This window comes from Epinephelus lanceolatus, chromosome 5 (assembly GCF_041903045.1).
Source record: "Epinephelus lanceolatus isolate andai-2023 chromosome 5, ASM4190304v1, whole genome shotgun sequence".
Lineage (NCBI taxonomy): Eukaryota > Metazoa > Chordata > Actinopteri > Perciformes > Serranidae > Epinephelus > Epinephelus lanceolatus.
The window spans coordinates 10,617,157-10,637,970 of NC_135738.1; the positions used below are offsets into that span (position 1 = coordinate 10,617,157).

The 20,814-nt window shown below is 42.5% G+C and overlaps 1 protein-coding gene across 1 annotated transcript in view; it reads right to left on the reverse strand.

Moving 5' to 3' along the window:
• ppm1h (protein phosphatase, Mg2+/Mn2+ dependent, 1H) overlaps nucleotides 1–20,814 on the reverse strand; it is a 59,067-nt gene that overhangs the window by 17,107 nt on the left and 21,146 nt on the right. The window contains exons 3-6 of the mRNA XM_033633989.2: nucleotides 19,305–19,661; nucleotides 1,467–1,579; nucleotides 1,245–1,329; nucleotides 907–1,025 (exon numbers count right to left, since the gene is read on the reverse strand). Coding sequence (XP_033489880.1) covers nucleotides 907–1,025; nucleotides 1,245–1,329; nucleotides 1,467–1,579; nucleotides 19,305–19,661 — 674 coding nt within the window. The remainder of the gene's footprint in view (nucleotides 1–906; nucleotides 1,026–1,244; nucleotides 1,330–1,466; nucleotides 1,580–19,304; nucleotides 19,662–20,814) is intronic.

Below are 20,814 nucleotides of genomic sequence, written 5' to 3' on the forward strand. Positions count from 1 at the left end.
GCCTTGTTGTTTACAAATACTTCTGGGTAGAAAACCAGCAGAGTTTAGCTACATATATCTATCTATCTATCTATTTATATATATATATATATATATATATATATATATATACAGTACAGGCCAAAAGTTTGGACACACCTTCTCATTCAATGTGTTTTCTTTATTGTCATGACTATTTACATTGTAGATTCTCACTGAAGGCATCAAAACTATGAATGAACACATGTGGAGTTATGTACTTATTCCACACTACTGAAGCTGCTCCTCTTTTTGAAACCACCATGGAGCTGGTAATAATTTCGCTTTCAGCCATGCTTGTTGTAATAAAATATACATTTCCAATATGATATTAAAAAATTATACCAATATTATCATAAACAAGACGATATAGCACACCCCTTATATGCTATATTTAGAATATTTTCACAGATTCAGCTTGCGGTCATGTCTGTCTGTGCTCTAAACAAAGCCAACGGACTGCTTTGACAAAAATGGCAATTTTACCTCTCTGAACAGGGAAGCTGCCTCGATTGGTTGGTTAGTTTGTGTTACTTTGCGACTTTGGTGAATCCAAACTAAGCCTTTAAGTCACCACACAATAACAAAGTCAGACAATAACACAAAGTCTGTCGTAGACTAGCAGCTCCTGTGTTCTGCAAAGTCAAATTACTGTTTGTCAAAGGAGTCTGGTGCCTTTGAGGAGAGTATATATAACAGCTTCTGTTCCCTGTTTGAAATGGCCGTCTGATTGCAACATAAGCTTGGGACATGACGACCGGCATCTACTGTAAGTAATACACTGACTATGGACAAGTACCTCATAAGACCCCACTTCAAAAAATCCAAACCTCCCCTTTAGCTCCAATAATTAAATGAGTACAAAAATCAAAGAATCAGTCAACCCACCATCCCGACATGGTGAAGTCACGGTACAGCATCCTCTTCCCCACCTCCTTTCTCTGGACTCTCCTCGGGAATTCCAGATGTGTGAACTCATTCCCTAATAAGTGGGGCTGCATGTAGGCCTTTGATATGAAAAAAAAAACAGAAAAAGAAGAAGATTGACATACCCAGGGGATAGGAAAAACAATTCCAGTCCAGTCTATTAAGCTGGCAAAGAGAGCAGGCAGTGTAAGGGAGACAGAGCTAAGCATAGCCGGTGTCTCAACGGGAGGGGAGGTCAGTTCTGCTAATATCTGACAGCTGTGCTCGCTAGAAAGGAGCTGAGAAAGAATCTTTCTTACCAGGAACTGCAGTCGCTGTCTCTCTGACTCCGGCGTGAACTCCGCTGACATGGGGATGACTTCCCCAGCCCGGATAATGATAGCTCTGAGGGAGAGGAGCAGACAAAACAAAACTCGCGTTTATTTAAGCTGGGACACAGTTGCTTCTACGGGCTGGAGGGCACAAAAAGGAGACGCACATGCACGTGTCACTGCAAAGGTATATGAGTATGTGTATCTCACCTGCTGTCCCCAGCGTTGCCAACGTAGAGCTTCCCAAGCAGGTAGACAACCACAAGAGCAGTGCAGCCACCTGAGATGTTGTAGACTGCCTTCTCCTTCTCTATCTGCACATCCTAAATACAAACACACACACACACACACATTAATCCTCTGATGAGAGCACACGATCCAAACCCATCCTATGCACATAATCATTTTTCTAATCATCACAGCCTTCAAAAACTTTTTCCTATCATGCAGCGCCACAAAGCATTTAAGCAAGGACCTGATACTGAGTTAAATATTGGTACCATGATACTATTATTAATTATAGCACCATAATGAATTCATTTATCAATAAGTCAAGAAGCAATAAAACGGAATGGAAACCAAAAGGATGGGAAAAAAAATTGCGAGCAGCCGCTGGTTATTACACCAGTTAATTAGCCCAGATTAATTTGTTGCTAATTAAACCAAAAAATGATTTGAAAAAACCCATGATATCAGTTCATTAATTAGATGAATAATTAACCTGTCAGCAAATTAATCAAAACGCTAACATAAATTTGAACCGAGCGGCTCACACTTGGTTTAACCCCTTTATGCTCTGCGCGGCTGCTGTCGGCGCGCTGCTAACAGCTCCTGAGGGACTTTTAATGGCAAAACAGAGGCAGGAAGTTTTCCTGGGAAAATGGATGACCCCTCCGGCACCTCCTTCACATCCCTCCGTCACTATCAACAGATTGAGTGGGATGAAGAATGTCGGCGGACACGTTTGCAGCGAGGCCATCCCTAACAAGTTTTCCCATGAGGGATGTTAGCCCCAACTAAAGCATATCGCCTTCTGCTCTGCTGCCGACGACCTCCATCTGATTACGACTCTGTGAATGTGTGTGTTTGTCTACAGCGACTGTGTTTCTCTGACAGGAGACAGCAGTGGATTGTAGTGTAGTACGTACACTGTGAACGTAAATAAGTGTGTGTTTGTGTCTGGCAGAAAAGATGGATGTGTGTGTGTGAGTCAGAGTGCAAGTGCGTGCACAGGGTTCTGTGTGTGTGTGCATGAGAAGCAATCATTTGTGTGACTGGATGTGTGTCAACACAGCTTGTGTGCACCTTTTGTGTAGTCTGCACGAGACACAATTAGCTTGTGTGTTTGGGTACAAGTGTGTGTTTCTGAATGCCTGCACTCCATCTTCCTTTGCACACACATTCTTGTACCTGTATCTTTGTGAGGACTCTCACTGGCATAACGCATTCCTTGGCCCATTACCCTAACCTTGACCATCACAACAGAACCTAACTCCAACCCTGAACCTGACTCTAACCTAGACCTTATTCTAACCTGAACAGTTAAACCAAGTCTTACCCTATAAAGGGGTCTTTGAAGAAGTGAGGTCAATATCCTCACTTTCTAAAAATGTCCTCACTCTGTTGGGTTAAAAACATCCCAGTCCCCACTATGTAGCAAGTACAAGAACATGTACACACACACACACACACACACACCACTGTTGCTGCTGTACACATTTCTCAAGAGTGAGAGAGCATGAAGGAGTTTCGAGGATGGATGTGTGCGTGTGTGTTTGTGTGTGTGTGTGTGTGTGTTGGGGAGGGGGGAACAAATGTGTCCTTCACCCTGAATGAATTATGAATCCATAGCGAGCCATACATATTTATCCTCGCTGTATCCAATACCTCTTGCTGCAGGCAAAGTCTTTAATAATGAAAATGTCTGCATAAACATCTACACCTTTCTCCTCTCTACTTCCGCCAGGAAGAATCTAACAACGGAGCTAAATAACCAGCAGGCAGAGAAAGACGGGGAGAAAACCGTTTCTGCACTTCTTCAAATGAAATTCTTTATTGTTTCTATGAAAGACGGGGAAAAAACTGCTACGCGACAGGACTGTGAAATCAGGAATTACCAGATTTCACATCAGTCCCACATCACATCATATGACCACATCAGCCACTATCATAAAAAATAACTGTCTGTCAATAATCACCCAGCAAGTAAAAAGAAAAATCTAATCTGCCATTCTGGGTACAAGTGAGGACACGACAGAGGCAGAATTAATTATATTCCACTGAAATCCACTCACAAAGCCAGGCACAAGCTGAGAGTACTAACATACATAAAAGTACTGTGCAGTTCCAAGCAACAACCTGCAGGACTAACACGGACGCCATCAATCAATCAATCAATCAATCAATTTTATTTATAAAGCCCAATATCACAAATCACAATTTGCCTCACAGGGCTTTACAGCATATGACATCCCTCTGTCCTTAGGACCCTCACAGCGGATAAGGAAAAACTCCCCAAAAAAACCCTTGACTGCAGTTCCTTGAATGGCCACTTGAGGCTGTCTCCAAAAGCGAGTGAATCCTCATCAAAACAGTTTTGATCTCTGTAGTTAATTTTCCCCTTCATGACAACTGTACGTGAGTGAATTTTTATATAACTCACCCTCACTTTGCGTTTTATTAGGGCTTAAAGTTAAATCTGAGGTTACAAGTCTTTAAGTCCCACATTAACAAGGTATGAAAACATAATTTTTCCACCTCAGAAACAAAGCCAAGGTATGACCATTTCTAAATGAAAAACATGCAGAGAAATTGATTCAGGCCTTTATTTCAAGCCCCCTCGACTACTCTAACACACTTTTTACTGGCCTCCCAAAAAACACCACTGAGAGACTTCAGCTCATTCAAAACTCTGCAGCTCGGCTATTAACCAGAGCCAAGAGGAGAGAGCACATCAGGCCAGTCTTAGCTGCTCTGCACTGACTTCCTGGTACATTAAGAATTGATTTTAAGCTCCTCCTCCTTGTTTTCAAAGCCCTAAATAGGTTGGGACTGAGCTACATTGCTAACTCCCTTGTTAACTGTCTGCCTACAACAACACTGCAATCAACTGCTGCTGGTTTATTGGAGGTTCCCAGCAACAGCCGGGGATGCAGCCTCTGTCAATTACGCCCAAAGCTATGGAACCCACTACCTATAGATATCAGGGAAACTATTATTGTTAAAGTTCTTCTCTTGCTCCTCCACAGCACCAGTCTCTCACCCAAAAATGGTCACTTCTGGCTCTAAAACACCAAGATGGCGAGAGCCAAAATGCTGAACTCGAGGCTTAAGAACAGAAGTCCACAAACCAACGGATGACATCATGGTAACCGTGTCCATTACTTTTATAGTCAGTTCACATACACACATCTCACCCTACCAAATTACAATAACCGCCATCTTAATGCAGATTATTAGTTTCACTAATAAAATACAGAAGCATTTCTGAACACCACTTCACATCTTAACATCTAAAGTGCAACACACTCTGCCGCTGGCGCAGCGCCGTGGCCATCAAGTGCCGCCCCCCAACACACAATTGGCAGCGGCGCGCAGCAGCACCATCGACATTAAAGTGTATTTCCCACCCCAGCCCGCTAGGTGGCTGTACCTACACTAGTTACCAACAGTTGCCAACTGCTAGTAACGGAAGAAGAGGAGGAAAAACTTTGAGGCAACAACAACTTAATAATTTCTCATTAAAATTTTGAAAAACTTAATAACGTTAAGCATCCAGATACCCCTTTGAAAGCTGCAAATGAAACCCACAATTGACTAGCTTAAAACGTTTAGCTAACGTTTTTTTTTTTTAGCCTTTTAGCTAAATTTTTTAGCCTCAAATGTTATATAATTCCGGGTATTTCTCCACCTCAGTGATTTATTTTTCCTCATCCATTACCATACCAATTGCTACTGTCCAAAAACAACCACAAACAACAACAGAAATGGTAGGCAGCGCCAAATATCTTCTCTCCTGGCAACCGGAGTTGATACTACGGCAGCAAAGACGTACATAAAAGGCTTTTCTTGCAGTGCCGGCCGTGCTGGAAATAGAGCAGTGGGCTGAAGCAGAGCGGCGCGTTGGCCGGTGCCGGTGTGGGTTTGTTCATAGAATATGATGGAGGCGGGCGTTTTGACGCGCGGCGTATGGCGGCGGTGTGTGTTGCACTTAATACGAGGGGTCTTTAACTTTTTTCTTGCCAATCGACCCCTTGGCTGAAAGATTGATGGAGCAGGGACCCCTTACATGTGTAAAATTGAGTTACATATTAAACTGGGCCTACAGTAATGTGTCTAGTACTGGTGCATATAATACTAAACTATTAAAATAATAGTTAGTGACAGATTTATAAATGTGTACATCATATTTTAATGTTAAACATACATTTGGAGGGCACATTTATTTATGGTTGTTAGCTAGCTCACATGATTACAGCACAGGAGGATTCACCAGTAACAGTTATGCTCTCATCAGTGTTATTTACTGTTAACTGAATGGGTTGTTTATTTATGAATAGGATGATTTATCTTTGCTAATGATAATTTGGAATCATGTTAATGTGTATTTAAATATTTTGCATATTGTCATTATGTCACACATTTAAATTTTTGAAAATCACTTTCAGATACTTTCTAAAAACCACTAAGAGATTTGTTTGACCAATTAAACAACAGGTGTTTCTACAAAATGGACATAACAAGGTGCGCTCAGAGTAGATGTAAAATGCTTCATAGGTTGAGAATGAGCTGTTTCATTCAGCATACTGTAGGTCATGAGGGCGACCACCTTCACAACAATGTTCAAACCAGCTTACTTGCCAAAGGAGAAGAAAAGGTTCGACTGTCTTGGCAAAAGCTGCTGTTGAGTCACCGTACTACCTATGAACTGCAGGTCAGGCAAAAACTCACTTCTCCGTGCTGTTTGTTGTGCTCTCAGTTAGTGAGTTTACAGAATCAATGAGAGCCAGGGATATAGCAAAACAAAACAGACAACAGAGAACAGAAATGGCAGAAAAGGAAGTTAGAAAAGGTGTAAAACTGATGATGGACAGTGAGATCAACTGAATAAATCATTTTAACTGATTAGCAGTCACGTATCAGCAGCTTCTGAGGGCAACAAGGACCTTTGGGCAAATGCTTCAGCTAATGCTCCTTTAAAAAAAAGCATTAATAACCCACTGCTAACACACACAGTCACACACCTTGCCATTGCAGCTGTCAATATTCGTGCATTAATGGTATTAACTATAAATAGTGCCCTGAGATAGACTGGCAACCGGTCCGGATTGTAACCCACCTCTCACTGAATGACAGCTGGGATAGAAAATAATAATAAATATAGATAATGGATGGATGTTTAAACTACTCTTCACAATTCACAGCATGGGAAAAAAGCACACACAGATGGTGAATTTAGTATTAAATTGCTAAAACATTATATTGATTTACCTTCATTTCTTCAAGGTTAATGCTTTACATCAACATACCTCATGCTAACAGTGACTGTAACTTAAAGGAATAGTTCAACATTTTGGGAACTACTCTTAGCATTCTGTCTGGGCCAGAGAAGATCAACACCACTGTCGGGTCACAGCTTCAGGTGATTAGCTTAGCTTAGCATAACTAGAAGTAGTCAGAAGCATTTTCATGATATTGCAATAAAAAAATGCCTTGAAAACTGTATGTTTTGTTTGAACAGCAGAGGACGCATTCATACTAGTCAAGAAGACTGAGTCCCATCATCCTTTGTGCACAAGCCAAGCACTGATAACTGGTATCTTCACAAAGACTAAGACCCAATCAGCAAATGGAAAATGACTTAACTAAACATGGCAACAAATGACAAAATGACTAATGGGAACTTGAGACTGCGAATGGGCCATGTTCTTCAAGAGCTGATGTCTGGCGGCATTTCAGATTTTTCTGTTTCAAGAAATGACAATTATGAAAAGGAAACTGCCAAACACAAAACAATTTGCAAAGACGATGGTCATCTACCATACGAGAAATACACCAAACGTGAGAAGCCAATCACAACAACAACAGTCTACTGTAAGGAAAAAGCTTCAGTCAGACCAAAGGGCTCTAATAGAAGCATCTGGAGCCCAACTTCCACATAACAGTCTGAGAGATAAACAAAATAACAACATGTTTCAGTGAATACGTAGCCAGAGATTTAAGGCTGATTCCTGTGGTCCACAACAACTGACTTTGGAGGTTAGTAAACATGCTGGAACCCAAGTTTACCTTTTTATTAAGTATTAAGGACACATTTTGCTTTGTTTTTTAAAATCGTGATAAATGTCAAATCGTGGACATGTCATTGTGGTATTATCGTACCATGAGTTTTTGATATTGTTAGATCACTTCTTAGTAGTGTTCAAAAGTATACCCACAACACTTCTGGAAGTCACTAATTAAAGGAATAGTGCAACATTTCAAGTACATATTTGCTTTCTTGACAGGAGTTAGATGGGAGGTAAACAGCACTTCAGGTCCGTCTGGTAAATATGAAATATTTGCTTATAGCATAGCCTGGCTCAGTCCAAAGATAATAAAATCTGCCTGACAGCACCTTTAAAGCTCACTCAAACGTTACGTCACGTGATCCGTCACTTTGTGGATTTATACCGGGTTATGTACCAGACTACTTTTTCGCCAGACATCCCGAAGTCTCCATTGTTTGCCTGGCAACCTTATGGTGATGATACAATTCTACTTATACTAGGGCTGACCCCTAATAGTCAACCACATGTTAGTTAACCAGAAAGGTCATTAGTCGGCAAGATTTCATTGGTCATTTAGTCGCAGAAAAAAACAAACCTATATGACTGGACCATGTGGGAATTTAATTTGAAAGGACAGACACAGGAAGTGTCCACGCTCAGCAGTCAGACAGGAGTCAGGTTAATTTCCAGGGCTGGTACCTGTGGTTATTCCACAGGCTAGTTAATAACATGTCGGGCAGGAAATCCAAAGTGTGGGATCATTTTGAGAAGGTGAAGGACCAACCCCAGGTGATATGTAAACTCATCTTCATTGGTCGACTACAAACATGACGTATCATCTGAAACATGGAAGTAGCTACATGCCCATTAGCCCACAGCATCATTAACAGGTGGCTCGCTCAGTGTGTGACGTGCACTTGTAGATAAAATATAGGCCTATATTAATGAAGGTTCATTAGTACGGTTTTGTATTTCTCTGTAATGTAGCACAGTGTTAACAAAGTGAACTCAAACCATTGTGATGCCCCGACCAACATGTATAATTTAATCATTAAATTAATATCATAAACATGTGGGCGACTCGTCGACTAATGGCCCTTAATGACGACTATTAATTCTTAGAAGGGGGCAGCCCTAGTTTATGCAAAGTCTTGGGACCCATTGGCTATCCATGATAATAAGCCTTCAGGGGGAATGGTCAATATTCATAAGATTCGGTGTAGCCAACGGATATCCAGGCCAAGACTTTTTCCATGCACTGGTCCTTTAAGCTAATATCTATAAACTGATATCTACATATGAATGCAGATACTGTTTTAAAAAAGCTAATATAAAGCTAAATCATGGTCAGATGATAGCTGATGGATCTGGACATTGCATTTTAGCCAATGGGTTCTGCCTGTCCACATGGACTGTTCAAACATGACTGGTCAATACTACACAACATGACAAACGGAAACCAGGACGCTTCTGATACCAAGCTCTAGTTCTGCTGCCTCCAGATTCTGCAGACATATGCAGGAATCTGTTGCCAGAGATTAGTTGTTACACTTCAATTTTGAACAGATTATACAAACAAGGTATGTTGTGGTTAATTCTGAGCTTTATTGGCCAGTCAGACTATCTGTTTTCCTGTTTCCAGTCTTTGTGGTTATCTAAGCTAGCCGGCTGCTGAATTTTTAAAAAAAAAGCAAAAAAGCAAATTTCCCAAAACATTGAACTGATGCTAAAAAACTCATATGGTGCTAAGATGTCAAGCGATAGTCGGCATAAGTGTAGCCCAACCTCACACACACACACACACACACACACACACAGTACCAAGTAGAGAGGATCCAAATAAATGTTTTATACTAAAGAGGATCATATGAGGCTGGTGATCTCATCTCCTCTCCTTCTGTAACGGGCCCACCGACAGTTTGGCTTATAAGCCTTTGTCTCTGAGCCACGCATTATTTCTGATGTTTACACATCCCCGAGTGTTTATCAGGCTTCAGCAGCCACTCCACACACACCGGCCGCTTCCACAGGAATGCAGTGAGTCGTGTCAGAGGAGAATTAAAGGCGGATCCTGCTGATAAGATACAGAGACTGTGTGAACTCTGAGACAAAGATTTAGAGTGATACCAAACCTTTCCAAGATTCTCTGACACTTCCCATTTTCTTAAAGAATGAGCTTCATTAAAAAAATAAGACGGGGGCTTTAAGGGGTGAGATTCTGCCAAAATCGACTTTTGGGTAGTTACTCAGCAAAAGCAGAGGTGACAGTTTTTTACTCTTGCGGAAATGTCTACAATGTGAGCCACGTTGCATCTAATTTTACAGAAATGATTACTGAAATTAAAATAAATGACAGCTGCGGAGGAAAATAAGCACTGTTACTAGAGCCCATAGGTGAGGGAAAATGCTGTAACCACCTGGAAAAAACAATTAGTGAAGCAATGAGCAATGAACAGAAAATACACTGTATATGGCTCTCTGAACACCATCATTAGAAAGTTTTGCAAGGTCTGAGGGCCGCCGTGACATTAACTGCAATGTTTGAAAATGGTGGATTTCAGCACAATTCCCCTTTAAGAAACCGAGAGGACACAGAGGGTAGAGAGTGCAGATTCAGAGCTGGATAAAGAGCCTGAGAGGCATGTGAGGGGAGAGACAGGAGGCAGAGTGAGACATAGATGTTTGCTGCTCGGAGTCGTGGGCAGATCATTTCTGACCAGGAAGAGATGAATAGAGACGAACAGAGGCAGCATAGACACTACTGCATTGCAAAGTCAGAGTATGTACTGACTTCACAGTGTAAAAGCGGATCATAATGTTGATATCCTATAAATCTAAATCCTAAATTCTGCTAGAAAACCAGATTTCTGCGGATTACTGCCACGCTATTTTAACACATTCCATCATGACATAACAAGAATGTGCAACTGAACACAATCCTCATGAAACACCTCATCTTTCACCATAAATACACAACAGACCTTTCAATTCATTAACTGGTCCTTATAGAATCATTAATTACACCTACACATGCCATAAGTGCCTCACTACACTGTTCCCTTTCTATGGCCATGGTAAGAATAGGTAATTGCACACTACCATCTAGTGGTGCAGAGGTGGAAACACCAGGATACTGAGTAATTGTATTTTCTAATTAGATTGAACTGCACTGATCTAAGATCCAAGATCTAATTTAACCTCCCCGAGTGATCTCACACGTTCAAAAGAACTTGTGCAGTGCAGAGCTGGGTCGAGCATCACTAGGAGACTATTCAGAGTGATGGTTACGACCTGTTTCCAGCACCAGGGAGCTGAGTTTACAGCCGCAGGACAACAATATGTGGTCTGTGGTCAATCACAAAAATAGCAATATAAATAGATGCTATTCATTATTTTTAGTGATATACTTTACATTTTTATTTTTCTACTTTTCTTAGGAGCCTTTGTATTTGTCATATTGCTTCAATTTCTATATTTGTATTCATGAATACACTATGTATTGTATATGTTCTCAGCTCAAACTCAAACTTATTTATAAAGCGCATTTAAAAACAACTCACGTCGACCAAAGTGCTGTACAAAAGGAATAAAATTCACATACATGAGTAGCAACATAACTGTCAAGTACACAGCTCATACATTTAGAAACACAACACACACAGGCACGCATCGGGGGACTCAAATGCTAATGAATAAAAGTAGGTTTTGAGCCAGGACTTAAAAGAGTCAGTGGAGGAGGTAGATCTGATTGGGAGGGGGATGCTGTTCCACAGTTTGGGGGCAGACACAGCAAAGGCACGATTACCCCTGAGCTTAAGTCTGGAGCGTGGGACAGCCAGGAGCCCCAGATCAGCTGACCTGAGGGAACTGGGTGTAGAATAGGGGGTTAGAGGGTCTGCGATGTAGGATGGGGCATTAAGGGCTTTGTACACAAACAGGAGAACCTTAAAGTCAATTCTGAACTTTACAGGCAGCCAGTGGAGAGAGGCCAAAAAAGGTGTGATATGATCTCTCTTCCAGGTACCTGTGAGGAGCCTGGCGGCAGCGTTCTGATCCAATTGGAGGCAGGACAGAGAGGACTGACTGGTCTAGTCTGGAGTTGGAAAAAGCTGGATTTTACTACTGCATTTATTTGTTGGTCAAACAGAGTCAAATATCACGCCAAGATTTTTGACATGGGGTTAAACATAGTTATCTCTCTTGTTTTGTAAATTATCTCCTCACATGTCACGTCTGGTTTTACTTCCTGTCTTTGTGTGTTTTCACGCCTGTTTTGTCACACCTGTCTCTTTAAGCGGCGTTCATAAGGTCGGAGGTTCCGAGGACCCGACCATTAACTCGGGGGGAAAGTGCTTTGAACACATGGTCGGAGCGGAATTTTTCCCTCGGAACATCGTGCGAAGTGTAGCAACCCGAGGACCCCGAGTTGACGTGGCATGACGTTACAGCAATGGCGGCCCCCTTCGCTACCAGCGAGTCAAATAAAATGCATCTCAAAGACGTTTTTAAGCAAATTCTCCACTGCAACACGTAATTTGAACATTCCGTGTATAATTATACGCAAAAGTTGCCAACACTATACATTAGTAAAATGTCTTTGACCTCTTCATTGAGCCAAAAAGGCTAACAACATCAGCCCAGCTCCATTGGACTACAGCAAAGAGAGCCTTGTACAGCTGTGTTTGTTTATGTCCAAGGTCCAGTGTGAGGCAATGAATGCACTTTTTTCGGAAGTAGGGGCTTTACCGGGCTTTTCACGTCAGATACTCAGAAACTTCCGAGCCCTCTGAACGCAGCTTTATGGTGCGTTCGTTTTGTACTTGGAGGTCGGAAATTCCCAGTTCCCAGTCGGAAGTTTAAAGGATAATTTCGGTATTTTTCAACCTGGGCCCTATTTCCCCATGTGTATGTGTGCCTATGATTCATAGGTACAACTCGTTTTAAAATTGGTAAATGCGTCCCGTATAAGTTTGCGCATTAAAAGTGCCTTTTTTTTCACCACTGACCAGTTCAGATCGCCAGTGCTATCTCTGTAAATAGCATACTAAGCGTTTCCCTGACCCTTCACCTCCTCCCGGCTGTGTGTGACGTCATCTCGCGAGAGCTTTGCTTGTTGCCGTAAGAAAACAGAGGAGCCATGCTGAGCGCCACTCAGAGTGGCGCTGGTTGTCCCGGAGTACAGTTGAGAGTTTTACTGCATCGGTATCATGGCTGCATATTTACCCGATTTCAAGAATGAAGATGAGCCCTTTTATTACGATGGCCGCCCGTACTTATTTGAGCCCGAGTATACGGACGAGGAGCTCCTACAAATTGAAGAGCAGACGAGGATAGAGAGAGAGGGCCAACGAGCAGACGAGGGTGAAGCAGCGGCTGCACGAACGGGAATCTCTGAGGACTGGTGGTGCTCCTGTGGTTGCTGTGATTCCATGCCCACAGAGGAAGAATGTCTGTGTTGCAACGAGTGGGACCTGCTGCCCAATATTCATGGTCTCGATGTGTCCTGGGATGATACAGAAACTACCAAACGCTGTGTATCTACGTTAGAAGATTTCCCCCCTCTGATAAACAGGGCAGTGTTGGATACCTTTTTTCATGTGCCCAAAATAAATTGGAGGAGGCGGCCAAAACCACAGGGACCAAATGGTCAACTCTCCATCAAGTAAGTATAACTAATATGTCTTTATGCATGTCATACTGATACCTAGAATTGTCTCAGAGACACACATTTACTGTTGCATACTTTGCCCTCGTATATATTGTACCCTGTTTTCTTCCGGCAACAAGCAAAGCTCTCGCGAGATGACGTCACACAGCCCAGAGGTAAGGGAAACGCTTAGTATGCTATTTACAGAGATAGCACTGGTGATCTGAACCGGTCCGTGGCGAATCCTCCTCCCTCAATACTGAACCAATTTTAAAACGAGTTGTACCTATGAATCATACACACACATACACGTGGGGAAATAGGGCCCAGGTTGAAAAATACTGAAGTTATCCTTTAAACTTGAACACACCCTGAGATTGGATTTCCAACTCGGAAACTCGGAGTAACCGCATCAACACATACATACATAGTGAGTACTCTGCTAAAGTACTGTTTTTTTTTTAAAGATATTTTTTGGGGCTTTTTAGCCTTTAATGGATAGGACAGACAAGTGTGAAAGGGGGAGAGAGAGAGGGAGTGACATGCAGCAAAGGGCCACAGGCTGGAGTTGAACCCGGGCCGCTGCGGCAACAGCCTTATACATGGGGCGCATGCTCTACCACTAAGCCACCGACGCCCCTAAAGTACTGTTTATAGCAATTTTATCTTATTTGTTTTACATTAGGTCAGCCTCACCTGCAGCTTTCATCAGTTGGAGTGTATGATGGTTTTGAAGCTGTCTATAATCCGAAAGTGCAAGGGCAACAAAGGCTTTCTTGCGGGCGTCAGTGTTTTTTTCCAACTTGTCCCCCGTCATCGACTAGAATGCAAAAACTGTTGTCAACTCGGAGGTGACACCATTCCCACTTCCGACTTCCAACCTCCAAGTACAAAACGAACGCAGCATAAGAGGCCGTTTACACGTACACGGTGATTTTGATAAACGGAGACATCTTCCTTCGTTTGTGCCCTTCGTTTACACGCAAACGGAGATTTCTCCTCTGAAAACGAGTCTTTCTAAAAACTCCGGCCAGAGTGGAGATTTTGGAAAACTCCGGTTGCGCGTTTGCATGTAAACTGAGATAAACGGAGATAAACGGAGTTATAGGCAGCCGACAAGATCTTTTTGAAAACGGAGATGGTGAAATGTCCGTTTATGAAAATAGCCGGCGACGTGTAAACGGCCTGTAAGTCCTTCCCTGTTTCCAGAGTCTTTGCCTCACACCTGTCCTGTATTAGTCTTGGAGGCCGTTTACACATGGCCGGCTATTTTCATAAACGGACATTTCACCGTCTCCGTTTTCAAAAAGATCTTCGTTTACACTTACCCGTGTATATATACACAAGAGCATGCCAAACCTGTAGGTGGCAGTGTAACGAGAAGCTCAAGCCTTCCATGTATCCATTGTCACCATAGCAACATAGGTCGCACTTTTGACACAGGCGCAAGTTCCGGCGCATACTGTGACGTCGGCTGCCTATAACTCCGTTTATCTCCATTTATCTCAGTTTACATGCAAACACGCAACCGGAGTTTTCCAAAATCTCCACTCTGGCTGGAGTTTTTAAAAAGACTCGTTTTCAGAGGAGAAATCTCCGTTTGCGTGTAAACGAAGGGCACAAACGAAGGAAGATGTCTCCGTTTATCAAAATCACTGTGTGCGTGTAAACGGCCTCTTGTTTGCTCCTCCCTAGTGTTCCCCACCACACCCCTGTTATAAGCCAGTCCCCATTTCCCTCCTTAGGCCTGTGTCTACCTACTCCAGCTGTGTCTCGTTCTTGTGATTAGTTTTCTGTATATATATATGTATACCTGTGTGTTTCCCTTTTGTCAGTTTGTCCTGTGCTCATCCCTGTGTTCTTGGTGTTATTCCCTGCACTGTTTTCTGTCTTTTTAGTTCATTGTTTTATCCCATTTGATTTTCAGTTTAGTTCTGGTCCTGCTTTCATTTGGACTTTCTGTTACCTGCTTGATCTGGATGTTTTTTAATCAGCTGCATTAAAGCTTGCTCTTTGTTAAAACTTACAGCTGCCTGTTACTCTGCATTTCCTGAACTGATTTATGACAGACCTCATATTTGTCTTTTTTCCTGTGTGTTCTCTTTTGTTCCCATCCTTATTGAATGCAAAAAATGTTCATAAATAAAAAGTATAAAAGAAAAACACTGTATTTATATGAGCTGTAAGCACAAAAAGGGTGGAGCAGTATATTTATGCACAAACTCATGTTTCATTGAGGTCTATGATTATGGGATCAACTTGATTGTGTGTAATTGTTTCACTCTGGTCTTGTTTTTAATCGTTTAAGGGATGGTTTTCTTCTTGTATGATGTTCTTAATTCAAATTATTCATTTAAATGTGCTGACAGGCATTATGCTGTCATGGCAAACAATGAATTACTAATTACTACTACTATTTAAACCGCTTTGATTTCAAAACAAGAAGAGTGACTTTTAATCTCTCTGTGTAACCAAACATAAGATGACTCTTTCACAACCCAGCAGAGGACAAACAACAGAGACTGCTGATCGAAAAAAAAACCCTGATGTTGAAACTGAGGCCAGTGACCTTTGATCTCTTCCCCCTTAAAGCCTTTCAGGCAGGCCCGCACTGTTTTGATTGGCTTTGGTCTCGATCTCTTGGCCTCTGGATGAGTTAAATCTCCAGCATCCACTTACAGCGCTGCCAGATGGCTTGTGTGTGTGACCTGCAGCAGTTAGAAGGGAAAAGTACATCACTTCTCCTGGCTCTGAGGCTGTTGACTGACTGACTGATTGACCGACCAACACCATGTGTTCGAGAGGAACAGTCATATATTATGAATTGGAAAAGGACATGCACAGGGCAGAGCAGGGTGTGGCTTCTGGGGGTCCCTGAATCTATGCTATTCCCTAAAGAAATCTAATATAACTGAGTAAATGTTGTTCTGTTGACCTAATATTCAGTTCAGAGTATTGAAGACAACATTCACCTGGCAATGCTAGGGATCCTTAATTCGCAATTAAAGCAGCCCAGGTTATTATGTCATGGATTTCAATACAGCAGATTTGTCAGCAATTCTGTGAACTTTACTCCAGCATCATAAAACAAAAACAGGTTTCAAGATTAGTAATGCTTTTTACGCTGAATTCCTATGTTATATAAAATAGTAACATCAGACAGTGTTTGGCTCTTTTTAGGGGGCAGGAGAGAAAATGAGTCATCCTCAACATTTATTATCATTATTATTGCTTCAGGAAATATATGTGTGTATGTTCAGTATGTTGGCTTTACTGAGTGATTTTTTACAACTATCGTGTTTTTCCCAAACGATGTTCAGATTTTTAGGCATTCTTTTAACTCAAAGGGCTTGAAAAGTGGTGAAAATAGCGGCTGTAAATAGGACCCCCCTCCAAGTTTGGGCTGAGCCTTGAATATATTGACAATGTCTGGCTCTATGTGTCTATGTTATTATTATGGTTTTGGTACTTTAATTCACTCATTCATTCATTCATATTCCGTAACCACTTATCCTGTCGGGGGTCACTGGGAGGGCTGGAGCCTATCCCAGCTGACACTGGGTGAGAGGCAGGGTACACCCTGGACAGGTCCCCAGACTATCACAGGGCTGACACATAGAGACAGACAACCATTCACACTCTCATTCACACCTACGGACAATTTAGAGTCACCAATTAACCTGCATGTCTTTGGACTGTGGGAGGAAGAAGGAGTACATGGAGAAAACCCACACTGACACGGGGAGAACATGCAAACTCCACACAGAAGGGCCCCTCCACCCAGGGTTGAAACCAGGAACCCTCTTGCTGTGAAACGACAATGCACCACCACTAAAACTCTAATGTCGGCTTGATAGCTGTATAAACAAGTAAAGAAAGGAGCAGAGAGCTCTTTGCTGCTACCTTGTAAGCCTACAAGGGACAGTTAATACTCAAAATATAGATTTTGTTGTAGTGTCATTATGGGACTTAAGAGTTTAGATATGCAATAAATCAACCATGTTAGTGCTGTACAGTATATGCTGCAGAGTCACGTGTGCATGCTTATCTTTGTACACCAAAAGCAGGAAACTGTGAGGCTGATGTGCATTTTGCTTGACCGCCTAATTACAGCGAATCAATATGAATTGACTTAGCGAACAATTAGAGGCTAATGGATGTTAAGTAACCATGCCGATTCTTCCGTACGTGCACAGATACAGATAAATGTGGTGTAAACAAAGAGTCATTTGGAATTTCTGTATACAATGTGTAGCAACAGTCTTTACCATTGTGCAGTTTCTACCTAGTTCTGTCATGATGTGGGTGTAAAGTAAATGGCAAATGCGTACAAAAAAATTTTTTGATTGTATGCCTGCATTTTGCAAACATTACTGTGTCTTTCAAGACATACACATAAATGATGATTTAGAATGATTGGAATTTTAAGTAAAAGCAAAAGAAGCCTACTTTTTAATTAATAAAATAAATCTACACACCTGGATGATGTCATTCTTTATAAACCCTTATAAAGTTTTCAAACAATGATGTAGACAAGGTGCACACGCATTCTGGCAATGGAAGTATGGCGGACCACAACAGCTTGTCAAGCTATGCAAGGGCACTAACCACCAAAGATCGCAAATGCTACTTCGACAGATTGACTTTGGCAAGTGGTAACAGACCTCCAGATCTTTGCGGTATTCATGACTGGGTAGAAGTAAGTGGCCCAATATTCAGTGTCCCAATAAAAACACCTGTGGAATCTAGGGCACCACGAAGAAACTACAAGCACATAAGTCACTAGATGCTTATGCCAGGACATAGATTCAGAGTTTTGTGTGCTGAAATCAGAGATCCTTCCTAGTGAAGAGCCCCTTTTACACTGCCAGATTTTCCACGAATGTTGGGCCGTTTTGCCTGCAAGCTGCGAGTGTTTAGACACACACAGCCGGATTGGCGAGTTGATCCAAGGTGCCCAATTTTCAGCCTCGTAGAGTAGTCATATTGGTGGAACCTTTTTAGTTTAAACAGACCAAGGTGGCCTTCCGCAACGGGAGGGGCTGTTGAAGACTTGTGGGAGGAGCTGTTGATGATGCCGCATGTGCGAGCCACTGGCGGTGCATAAACAGGAAACAGCTGATAGCAGGAATTAGCAAGCAGCTAGTAGCAAGAGGGAAACACAAACTTGACAGACACTGTAAAGATGAGCAACTGGGGAGACAAGAAATTGCGCGCCCTCCTTGCCCTCGCAAACGAAGAGGCCATTAACCGTCAGATGACAGGGACGGTGAAGAACGGGCCGATTTACAAGAAAATCTCCGAAGGACTGACCAGCCGCGGCTTCCCTCCCACGTCACTGTTTACGTCACACGCTGAGGTACACGTTTTGTTACTTGCTCACGCCCCCCATTGCCCCGAAAAAGGTACATTCTGTATAAACAAAAGTAGGCAGGCGGCATTTTGCTGCACTCCCCGATTTTGTGTTTATACTGCCAATGCTGAAAAAAGACTGATTAGGCTTTCCTGCAAATTTGCATAATTCCTATCTAAAAAAGAGCTAAAGACAAGGATGCATGGGTTTAATCAACAAACCAGAAAACTACGATAGCTTGCAGCCATAGACGCCACCGATTGCTCTGAAACGGTCCTGAGCCTCTCAGAATCCTGCACAACTTGAGAATGCGCGTGCATCTTTTTGATGGCGTTGGCTGTAAAAGGGTCTATGTAGCCCGCCTATCAATTGTTTATATGACCAATAAACACAGATAAAATTTGACCAGACCTTCTCCCATTTGTCCAGGACACTGAAATCTTCCAGGACATGTGGACTGGCACTAATTTTTACAGAAACCCTGCTGTGAACTGTGAAGAATATAGTCCCAGATTTTGGGGCACAAGTGAGTAAAAAAACAGAATCCATGATAGTATCATTGAGATTGATCCGAGAGTGAAATTGTTATTTTTCTTAGTGCAAGAACAAGACTAGAAGCCATGAGTAAACATGTCTTCTATGCTCTGTAATCTGAGTGGTGTGCCTGGTGTTTTCACTGCACACTGGAGAATTGATCTAATACTTTATTTGCAAAAAGGTCAGCACATTCTATAAAAAACTTCCAGACTCCCACTTCACACCGAGCACACGCCTCTTACCATGTCTTTGAAAGCATTCTCGATGGCTCCGACCACCAGGCTCTCGTGTGAAACTTTCTTCTCAGTAAAGAAGCGCGTGGGCGGGGTGCTGGGTGAGCCCGGAGCCCCTGCAGCGCCGCGGAGCGAGGCGGCCCTGGTGAGGGCGCGTTGGGATGTCGGGGTGAGGTGGTGATTGATAGGCTCCTCCCCGAGGCATGTCGGGGGCAGCAGGTTTGGGGTGCAGATGATCTCCGTCACCTCCTGAAGGTGCAGGGCGATGTGGTGATGTAGAAGGCGGGAAGCCACTACAGCCGCCCCAGAGCCGGCGTGGCCATCGAACAACGCCCAGTAGTGCAGGGTTAGGTCTTCAGAGCTGTCCTGGATACAGATAAGAGTAACAAATAAATTAATCGATATATCTGTGGGGTGTAGTCAGCAGAGGAGTTATGTCATCAACCAACCATTTTATGTATAACTTATCCAGTGTGAGAATGATCAGTGAGTTTGTCGGCAGACAACACAACTCATGGCTTAACTTTTTGTAGTCACCAGCAAAAAATCTGCGTTTACTAGGGCTGTACAATACATCATCTTTTTTTATCATCACAATATAACTACAATGATAAACACATCACGAAAGACTGCGATATTGCACTCTGAATAAGTAAAAATTAGGGCTGTCAAAAAAATATCACACTAAAGAATTTAGTGCTGATTAATAGCATTCTGTGGTGCCCTTTGTCATTGAAGGCCACAGTGTCTTTGTCACATGATGGAGGCAGACGAGACGACGCTGCTAAATGGAACATTTGCATTTAAAAAACACCCAGATGGAACTGCAGTTAGGACTTTTCATACCATTGGATTATTTCAAGCCTGAAATATCACCTCAACCCAAAGCATTTAGCAGCGAGCCCGGAGGTCTGAGCTAGCACAACCTCTGATGCTAGCGCTACGAGCCAGCCTCATCAAGTCACAGTCAACCAGGCGACCAGACGCAAACTGAGTAAGTCTATCTGTGACTGACTGTTATGACAGCTTTATTGGTAGTGAAATGAGTGTCTTACAGATGCGGGTGTGGTTTAGGCAGGTGGTAGGAGGCAGGGTTGTCCGGTCCGAGGTAGGTCACGGGCTTGCTAGCTTTAATTGATGTGGTTTCAGGAGTCAGGTTTAGCTTAGCAGCATAACACTGACTAATTAACTCCCGTGCAAAATGGATTGCGATGGACTGAAGTCCAGTTTTGGTGGTAGAGGAGAGGGGGACAATTGACCTATGGCTAAGCCCCGCCCTCAAACACGATGAGCCAATCACAGTGCGTATAGCCATTCCCATACACTCGGACATTCTCTGCCTGGACGTCCATTGAAATGCATTACAGAAAGTCAGTTTCTTTCGGTTTTATGAGCTTTTTCAGAGATTTGAAGTTTAAAAATGGTCAAACGGTGTGCATGGGGTACATGCAAAATGCTAAATGCTAAAATGCAATGACTCATCCTTCAAAATGATAAAAGTGTGAGTATAATTCAAAGC